The 10173-nt window shown below is 32.5% G+C and overlaps 1 protein-coding gene across 1 annotated transcript; it reads left to right on the top strand.

Annotated features, from left to right (window-relative positions):
* The first annotated feature begins 3424 nt into the window (after positions 1–3424).
* LOC107913684 (bifunctional aspartate aminotransferase and glutamate/aspartate-prephenate aminotransferase) lies at positions 3425–9200 on the top strand. The gene is made up of 10 exons (XM_016842341.2): positions 3425–3976; positions 4671–4908; positions 5048–5141; positions 5282–5385; positions 6567–6815; positions 6897–7010; positions 7135–7218; positions 8362–8532; positions 8670–8783; positions 8942–9200. The coding sequence occupies exons 1-10, from the start codon at positions 3843–3845 to the stop codon at positions 9080–9082; spliced, it is 1443 nt and encodes a 480-aa protein (XP_016697830.1). The 5' UTR covers positions 3425–3842; the 3' UTR covers positions 9083–9200.
* Positions 9201–10173: the final 973 nt, after the last annotated feature.

Here is a 10173-nt window from a genome sequence, read left to right as displayed (position 1 = left end):
TACAGTACACACATGAGAGTGTGGCCAGCTTGTGTGACAATTGAGAACCGTGTAGTACAAATGCTTCCTAATTTCTAATGAGCAAATGACTATGTCACTTGCCCGTGTGTGACCCACAGCCATGTGTTAGCGTGTGTGGTACAAAAATAATCTATTTGATGTTTGTTTCAAAACCAACTTTTAAAAGTGACCTCAAAAAAACATTTTTTGCCATTAAGAACCTGTCCAAAACATGTCAATACCATGCCAAAATACACCATACAACATTTTTCTAAACATCTAATCAATATGCCACAGAAGCTTTAAGAATACATCAATGATAACTTTTCAAACCTTTAATAGCTTCGCAAAATAGTTCTCGGGCTAGCTAAATCAAGCTCTCGAAATTTCATAAATATAAAAATTACAAGAAAATATCTAAATCAAGCTTATCAATCAAGGACTTGAAGTTTAAAACCCTAGGATCGATTCTCCCTCTTGCAAAAATGGTGTTTTAGTGAATGAAGAAGACGAGAAAGTGTTTCTCTTTCTTTCCATGTTTTGTTATATTTTATTACTTTAATTATTAATTTATAAGCTTAATAAGCTACCAACCATCCACCCACAATCCAAAAATGATCTAATTGATATTTAGACCTTAATTTAATTACTAAATAAGCTCTTAAGCTAATAAAAGTCTATAGTGATTGACTTTTACCACTTTTACAATTTAGTCATTCTACCTTACTTACTAATTATTCAATAAAATTATCGGAGCAAAACTCAATGTATTACTATAATAGACCCATAAATATTAAGTAATAATATTTATTGACTCGATAATCGAAAAATGGGATTCCGAAACTATCATTTCCAAAACCACTGAAAAATGGATTGTTACACAGAGAAAAATCTATTTGCTAGTAGAATAAAAAAAGTACATTATTAGTATACTAAATACTAACCCAATAAAAAATCACCCTCATATATTTCTTAAATTTATTAAAATAAAAAACAAAATAAATAGATACATGCATAAATAAATTATAATATTTATTACTATTATTAAAACATCAAAAAATAAGTAATTTTATAAAAAAAAGAGAGTTTTAAATATTATTATTCAAAAGAGAACACTTAATTTACTTTTTAATAAATAGCAAGACAATAAAAATACCTTCATTTGGAATTGGGAACATATATATAAATAAATAATGTTAATCATTCAGTACAAAATAAGTGAAAATGTACAAAAACCATTGCATTAGACGTATAGGAAACAACGAATACTCCTAAATTGGTAAAAAGAAAAGGAATTAATTAATTTATTATTGAGATATATTTGTAAGTATATTTAAATTTATATTATAGAAATTGAATATAAACATACCCTTGGAAAGTAAATATTAAAAATCATGAAAATGTGAATGTCTATTTGATATGTAAATGTGCTTATAATTTAAAAAGTTTAATGCAATGGCAGATGAAAATCAGATTAACTTATTCAGAAACATATGATATGAAATAAAATAAATAAGGAAATTATAAAAATTTAAAAGTAGATGGATTAGAGAATAGCTGAAAACCTAAACAAATATAGACGCTGGCGGAGCTTGAAATTTGTTTTGGGGTCGGAATTAATTAAATTGTATATTTTTACAATAATAAAAATGTAATTTTATCATTTTAATAACTTATATCTTTATAACTTTACCATTACTAATTAAAAATTTTATAAATTATAAAGGGTTTAAATAAAAAATTTATCCTTGTGCCATGACCTCTTAGATATCCATCACGCTCTGCCGCTGAATATAGATTAAACGCAACAACAAAGCTGAAAGATGTGTAGAATTTTAATAGAGTGAGGGAAGAAGCAATCAATTGATTGCGTGTATGAAATTGGGGTGAAATTTTTCAATAAAGCTAATTAATGTGTGGGAGAAAAAGTAAAATATATCTTAAAGGGTTTCCTGAAAAAGATACCATTTAGAAAAGTTGATTGTATTCAAATTATAATTTCTGATGACTACATTATTAATGGAAATTTTAAGAAAATATATTGGAAACGTTTTTTTATAGTAATTAAAAAGTGGTTTGCAAATAATTACTTTAAAATTTAAATTTTCTAAAAATGCAACATAATGTTACTATAGCCTATATCTGTATATATATTAGATGTTATTGATTTAGTAGTGAACATCACTTCATGATAATAATATTATAATAAACAAATGTAATGTATTTAGTATTTGAATAAATTATACAAATAGCTACTTAATTATATTTTTTTTTCATTTTAAGCACTCAAAATAAAAAATTATAGGAAGAAGATGGAGGTAGGAGGATTTTTATTATATTTAATATTAATATAAAATTTAAATTTAGTATTATATAATTTTGAAATATTTATGTATTTTTATATGTTTCTTTGAAGTTTTTAGAATTAGGATCAAATTGAGAATATTTATAAATTTTGAAGGTTAATTTTTTAAAATTATGATTAAAGCAACATAATTTGAAAAAGTTGAGGGCTATATTTGTTATTATACTAATTTTTAATTGCCATGTCAGCTTCCCATTAAAATTTGTGACTAAAATGACCAAAAAATGTAACATGAGTGCTTAAATTGTAAACTTTTTATTTTAAGTGCCTAAAATGAATTTTTTTTTATAATTAAGCGACTGTATATATAGTTTGCCCTTTAATATATTTAGGTGGTTTAGATTAGAGGTGTCCATGGGTCAGGCCGGGCAGGGTTCAACTAAAAATTTAGGCCCATTTACTAGGCTTGAGTTTGGCCCGGCTTAAAAAATGGGCTTAAAATTTTGCCCAAACCCACCCGGATAAAAATGATAAAACTTGGGCCCGACCCGGTCCTCCCGTATTAATTTTTATATAATTTTTAAAAATATATAATACATTAAAAATATTAAGAACATCAAAATAAATATTTCCCAATAAATTGAAAATAAATTTTAAAAAATATGTAAACTTAAATAACACTAAGATAAATGCAACTTAACAAGTAAATACTTCTAAAATAATAACAAAATTAACAAATGCTTTTAAAATAATAATAAAATTAACAATAAAATAAGTTTTATACAATATCCAAACAATAATAACAAAATAGTAGCAACATAATAGTAAAATAGTAGCAAAATAGGGAGAAAACAACAAGAAAAAAACATTCAAAAATAAAAAAAAAAACAGATTTTTTTTGTCCTTTAGTGAATTCGGGCTGGGCCAAAAATACCTTATCTGAGGCCCGGCCCATTTTTTAAACATGCATTATTTTTTTGTCCAAACTCATTTTTTAAGTTTATATTTTTATTCAAATCCTCTCACATTTTGAACTAGTTTCTGGGCCAGGTGGCCCAACTCATAATTAGTTTAGATTTCCTTTTATACCAAACAAGTTTCTCAATTTATTATTAATTAATTTCAGTTTAAATCGTTTGAAAGGGGGTAGGTAAGGTACAAGGTGATAAGCGAGGAGAGATGGAGCTGTTGGCCAACCAGCATACCCGAAATTGGGTCAATTCCCGACTTCACTTCCACTGTTTGCTCCCACTACCATCCTTCCACCTACCCATCTCTCTCCTTTCTCTTTTCATCGCCATTGATTGATGTAAATTTCAAGCCTTCAAATTCCACCTTATTACTTTAAACCTACCACACCTCACTTTCCAACATTAAGGGAGATAAAATAATAGACAATTAAGCCCACTTGTTCTCCCACCAACCCCCATCCCCTTATTTTTCCTAGACTGGTTTTGAGTTTTTTTTTTTGTTTCACTGAGGAATTACAGCCTCCTCCTCTTGCCCAAAATTTGTTTTCTCTTCAATATTCGTACAAATGGCAGTTTCTCTTCATAACTCAACAGGAATTTCCCGTGTTGGCTTCGACTCCCAATTTTTGGGATCACATTCTGCCTCCAAGGCCTCCGTTTCCGTGTCTTTCCATTCCTCTCTTACTAATCTTTCCTTAAAGTGAGTTCCTTTTTCCGGCATCTTAATGTTTCTAGCATTTTTTTTTAAAAAAAATTCTAGGGGGAGCAATTTTGGGTTGTGATTGCATTTAACATATAATCTGTCTATTCAGTTCATTGAAGAAACTCCAGAAATTTGTTTCTGGATCATCAGTTGAATCACTGATGCATTTGCAGATTTTACTTGACACTGCATCAATGTTAGCTTCTTTGCTTCTTTTGCAGATTTTAGTTTATCCTTAGCAATCTGCAGAGACACTAATTTGTTGGTCACATCAATTTTCGTTTATTCTGTTTTGATATCATCCGCTGTATAAGAGAACATGGAATATTGAAATAAAGAAACATATTTTATCAAATATTTTCTACGAGATTGCTATGGAAGTGGTTTCATGAGTATTGTCTGTTTTTTTTTTAAATGGAAGTGTAAAGATAAACATCTTTATTCTTAGTTTATTCCATCCTTAAGCTGATTCATTGAAGTTGCAGAACCATTTTAATTAAGAAACTTCCCTTTGTGACACTATCTATAAACTTGAAGATTAAACAAGGAAAACATATTGTGCTGGCATTTTTTAGTTTGTGTAAGAATTAAAGTAAAGTTGTCTCAAAAGTCTAATTATTTCCCAAAGGGAGAAGGGAGCACTGGATATATTAGAGAATTTCATTGTCTGGTTGTATATACTTCTTGGCAGATCTGTTGAGACTTCTAAACAACAGTCATATAGAATAGCTGCAATGTCAAAGGCAGAGAGTAGTAGCAGCGACCAAGTGAAACTTGATATCTCTTTGAGCCCCAGAGTTAACTCTGTGAAGCCTTCAAAGACAGTGGCTATAACTGATCATGCAACTGCTCTTGCACAAGCTGGTGTCCCTGTCATTCGATTGGCTGCTGGAGAGCCTGATTTTGATACACCAGCCATCATAGCTGAGGTGCAATAATGTTTCTAGTCCATCTTGGGTCCTTGTTTTCTCTGTTTAAGTTTTGACATCTTTTAGTTTAGAATTTCTTCTTCCACTAATTAGTATTTTATTTTATTGTACTTTTTTTTTTTTGTTTCTGAAAAGTAAGGCTGGGATAAATGCTATTCGTGAAGGTTACACAAGGTACACTCCCAATGCAGGTACTTTGGAACTTCGTACGGCAATTTGTCATAAGCTAAAAGGTAACTGTATATGTTATGCAAGTGATTTTTTGATGTAACAAGTGTAAATTTGATGTGCGTTTACCTTTGGATGACGCATGGTTTCTCAGTTTTTGATACTTTCTAGTATTTTTTACTTATTTCCTTTTAATTTATTGTAGAGGAGAATGGAATCTCTTATTCGCATGATCAAATTGTGGTCAGTAATGGTGCTAAACAGAGTATCCTTCAAGCAGTTCTTGCAGTTTGTTCTCCTGGGGATGAGGTACTGGTTTTTTTATTTGACAACCTTTACCATAAAACATTTTGGAATGTGCTTTAAGAAATCCTCCTTACCCTCTTTTGACTTAGTTGTGAAATTACTACTGTAGATGTGTTTCCTTTTTTCACAATTTCACTCAATTCTGAGCCATATTTACTTACTTTGCTTTCTTTCTCTTACATCTTTGATCAAATCACAGTTCATAGAGCTGGGGACTTTCTAGTGATGGCATATTTACCTTTGAATTGAGTGCATATTCTTTGGAAGCTGGAATCCTTTCCATTGATTCATTGTTCCATCAGAACAAAAATTAAATGTGGACACGAATCCTGTGTATGACTTTTGTCCTATTAGTTGAGCATTTTGAGTAAGACAACTGATATTAGTTGTGTTTGGGAACATGAACAGGGATTGCACATTTGAATTTCATTTGTTAGGTAAATTGCACTAGTACTTTCAATATGTACGAAGGGGTTACATTCAAATACCATAGTTTCAGATTGCATATTGAATTGTGTTTGAAAACTATATTCTCATCAAAGAATATCAAAGGTGCCTTCTACTTTGCATCTTATTTCACTTTTGTATATTGAATGCATCCTTAAGTAATATGAAGAATTAGCCAAAATCAAATACCCTTTGAAGCTCATATTTCCAAACTTAACCATTGTTAAAATTACAGTTTTCTTTTACTACAACGAAAGCTTATGTTTGATGATCTGTTAAATTGATTACAGTATCAAATCTAAAATAAGAGATTATTGGTGTACCACTTTGTAGTGTAAGTCATAGACCAAATTTCTTCATCGATTATGCTATCAAGGTTTCAGTTACACCATACATGTTTAACTTCAAGTTGCTAGGTTACAAATTTAAGCAATAGAAATTCCATATTATTTTGAAACGCTTGGGATGAAAAAGATCAAGTATTACCCTAGCTTTGTCAATAAAGTGAGGATAGGAAACCAAATACATTAAAATGACCTATATATAAGAAAATAATATAAAATTTATAAATATTATAATATTTTCCTGCATGCCAGAACGGTTATTTCTTGTCATGGTGTTAGATCTTTCTTCCAAATGTATGTCTGCGAGTAACCTTAATTAGGTACTCATAATCATGCTTCCAGCAAGTAGAGTGATAAGAGGTGACTTGATTATGAACATATAATTTATTTCAGGTAATAATTCCTGCTCCATATTGGGTGAGTTACCCGGAAATGGCAAGGCTGGCTGACGCAACACCTATTATTCTTCCGACACTCATCTGTGACAATTTTCTATTGGATCCAGAGGTCCTTGAGTCTAAAATCTCTGCAAAGTCAAGACTGTTGATCCTATGCTCTCCATCAAATCCAACTGGATCTGTTTACCCTAAGAAGCTGCTTGAAAAAATTGCAGAAATTGTAGCAAAGCATCCCAGGCTTCTGGTACTATTAATATAGACAGAAATCTCAGGCATGCTATGCTGATACTCAAACACTGAGCTTTTTTGCTATTGGCTTATTTAGGTGCTGTCTGATGAAATATATGAGCATATAATCTATGCACCGGCAACTCACACAAGCTTTGCATCATTGCCAGGCATGTGGGAGCGGACTCTAACAGTCAATGGCTTTTCCAAGGTAACTCAATTGCATTTAAACCTTGGTTAATTTTCTACTTAATTGATGAATTTTCCATACTTAACATTGGTGTAGTTCCTTCAGTGTCCATTTTGAGGATTGACATTTTGAACATGACATGTAGGCTTTTGCGATGACTGGTTGGCGACTTGGATACATTGCTGGACCTAAACACTTTGTCGCAGCATGTAATAAGATCCAGAGTCAGGTATGTTGCATTATACTTGTCATTTTCATTTTTGGAAGAGCAAACTACATCCTGCATGCATTAGTGCAACATGTTATTGCCTTTGCCTATAATAAACCCTGAGAAGAACTTTATTGGAGATCTAGTGGATTTTGTTGCCAGTCTGATCCAGATAATGATCAGAAGATTTGGCATTTTGTGTGGTATATTGGGAACTATGGGATATAGATGCAGCCAATACTAATCTCTGACATGTACTGGTCAAGTATCTGAATATTGTGGTAACTTTCAATGTTGTTCACAAGAATAAACAGTTAGGATTTAGTTGTCAATTTCCTTGGTAAGGCTCGTTGTATATCTTAGAACATGGCATGTGCACATTTATCTAAGATTTAAAAAGGTTACTGGATATGTTTAGTTTGAACCTCCTAATGCTTCAATACTTGTTCAAGTTATTCAATGTTTCTACTTTTTTATATTTTGCTCCTAGCTGCTGAAGAGTTTTGAGCCAGAGCTTACCTTACATGCCCTTAAAATTTTGTTCATTCACTTGGTACTTTAGAGTTGAAGCTATGCAGCAGTTAATGCGGTTTTCAAAAAGACAATATAGGATGAACTTGCTTGTTATTGTGATCGTGGACTTCAATAAAATACTGAACCATCTATTGACCAAATGCTAGGAAAGTATTTTTAAAGTTGAGCGAGAAAGCAATGTGAATAAAGAGAACATTAGAGCCAAATTAGGGTGGGAGGTGGGCTAGAAATGTCCTTGAATTTCATGTGAATGAGATTTTCAGACTCTGCTTGAAAACTAAAATTGCTTTTGTATGGAGAGAGTCAAAACTTATGTCATTAATTAGCATAACGATCATGTTTCACTTATCCTGGTTTGCAAGTGTTAAAAGGAAAGAAGAAAAATGCCGAGTATGCTTGAGTTGATGGTGCTAGATGGGCACCTCTAAATATCTGTATATTGAGAAGAATTGTAATTACTGACCTCATAAAGTATAAGGCAATGGAATACAAATACATCAATTAGTGAAAATAGGTTGATATATCTATTAGTGTACTTATATGCGCATCAATTTATTAATTAAATGTGTAGTTTCAGTTGTTTAATTGATATGTGGAAAACTAAACCTTAATGCGGTTTATGTTTCTCAGTCCACTTCAGGAGCTAGTAGTATAGCACAAAAAGCAGGAGTTGCCGCATTAGGCTTGGGCTGTGCTGGTGGGGAAGCAATTTCCACCATGGTGGAAGCATTCAGGGAACGGCGAGATTTCTTGGTTAAGAGCTTTGGGGAATTGGAAGGTGTTAAGATATCAGAACCTCAGGTACCCCTATTGGCGCAGAGTCTCTTATTACCAAAAGAAAAAAGAAACCTCATTTATGTACTTCTCAGTTTGTTCGGTGTTAGATATTTAGCTCTTCAATTAACATGTTTCTTGCTTGCACGACTTCTGGTTTGCAGGGAGCTTTCTATCTATTCATTGATTTCAGCTCCTACTACGGAATAGAAGCTGAAGGTTTTGGCAAAATCGAAAATTCGGAGTCACTTTGTCGATACTTCCTGGACAAGGCTCAGGTATGCTTTGTTGAATGCTGTTTCAGGACTCTTTTTCTTTTTGAAGTGATTAAGAAGGGCTAGGCTGTTTTTCATAGACATTATTGGGAACTGATTGAATAATACCGTGATTAATGTTGAAGATGAAATAATCAAAGACTGCTGCAAATTATTGACAGGTTGCACTAGTCCCTGGAGATGCATTTGGGGATGATAGCTGCATTCGGATATCATATGCAGCATCCCTCACCACCTTACAAGCTGCTTTTGAGAGAATTAAGAAAGCACTCATCTCCCTCAGGCCTGCTGTTCCTGTTTAACACATGAATTATATATCATTTAGCATGTTTAATTGTTGGTTGTATTTTGTTTTGGGATTTGAATTTTTTATGTTTTAATAAGCTTTTTTTTTAATAAACTCTGGATTTTCTCTGTTCTCTTCCATAATTGTCATACATGTGTCGATCCTGAGATGAGAATGTTCCCAAAGGAATATTTCATTGTAGGCTAACTAGATGTAGTGCTCCAAGGAATGCATTCACTAGCTAGTTAGATGGTACAGAATTAAGGAGAAGCAACCCTACCCTTTCCCTTTTTGGCAATACAAATAATATTGCTGCCCAACTTGAATATTCTGCTTAAGGCATCCCTAAGAAGCCAAGGAACCCTTAGTCCAAAGCCTGAAACTATTGACTTTAGCTTTAAAACAATTAATCTCTAATGTCAAGAATTCTCTTCTTCCATCCATGCATTTCCTCCATTACGATGTCAATAAACTTTACCAAGAACCTTAAACCCAAAACTTGAAATGGTGGCTTCGATACCATGGCAACAAGGGTCAGCAAAAATTGTATTTTTTTTTTTTACTTAGAAACTACAGTAGTACACAAAGGTTTTGGGTGTTGGAGTTTGGAGCAATTGTAGTGTGTCCAATGAAGGTTGTAGAGGTGGGACTTTTTGTACCCTGATAAGTCCTAAGGACTGGTCTGCTGTTGCAAAAGCCCCTGAATTCGACCAAGTTGCTGACAAAATAATATTCAGGCTTTTGAATGGAAGGGTTTTCAGAGATTCAATTGTGTGCGTATTAAGGAGGCCTTTGCTGCCATATTTGATTCTTTGGTTTGATTCCTTGTTGTTGAGGCTATTTTTATACATAACAACACCTTTAGTAGACCCCTATAATTTTAATTCCTTTAAGGTTGACATTGAAGACTACGTTTCCATTCTTGAATTTGAGTTACATAGATCGAAAATTCTTACATGTAATGTTCACAAATTTTGGGCTGATCAAGTTACACTTGATGCAGATGGCAAGCTTAGCTACTTCGGGCTTGGGCTACACAAACAGAGGTATGAGAATATTCTTATATGTTAGATACCTGAATCCCTGTGGGAGGAACATGTTGAACAC

Source organism: Gossypium hirsutum, chromosome D11 (assembly GCF_007990345.1).
Source record: "Gossypium hirsutum isolate 1008001.06 chromosome D11, Gossypium_hirsutum_v2.1, whole genome shotgun sequence".
In the NCBI taxonomy this organism is placed as follows: domain Eukaryota; kingdom Viridiplantae; phylum Streptophyta; class Magnoliopsida; order Malvales; family Malvaceae; genus Gossypium; species Gossypium hirsutum.
Note: the sequence above shows the minus strand (reverse complement) of the source record. Positions and strands in the feature narration are given on the sequence as shown.

Excerpts from the sequence above, each read along its gene's own strand:
- LOC107913684 (XM_016842341.2), top strand. The coding sequence starts at position 3,843 with ATGGCAGTTTCTCTTCATAACTCAACAGGAATTTCCCGTGTTGGCTTC. Across the intron at positions 5,142-5,281 it reads AATTTGTCATAAGCTAAAAG|AGGAGAATGGAATCTCTTAT; the intron begins GTAACTGTATAT and ends AATTTATTGTAG. Across the intron at positions 7,011-7,134 it reads CAGTCAATGGCTTTTCCAAG|GCTTTTGCGATGACTGGTTG; the intron begins GTAACTCAATTG and ends CATGACATGTAG.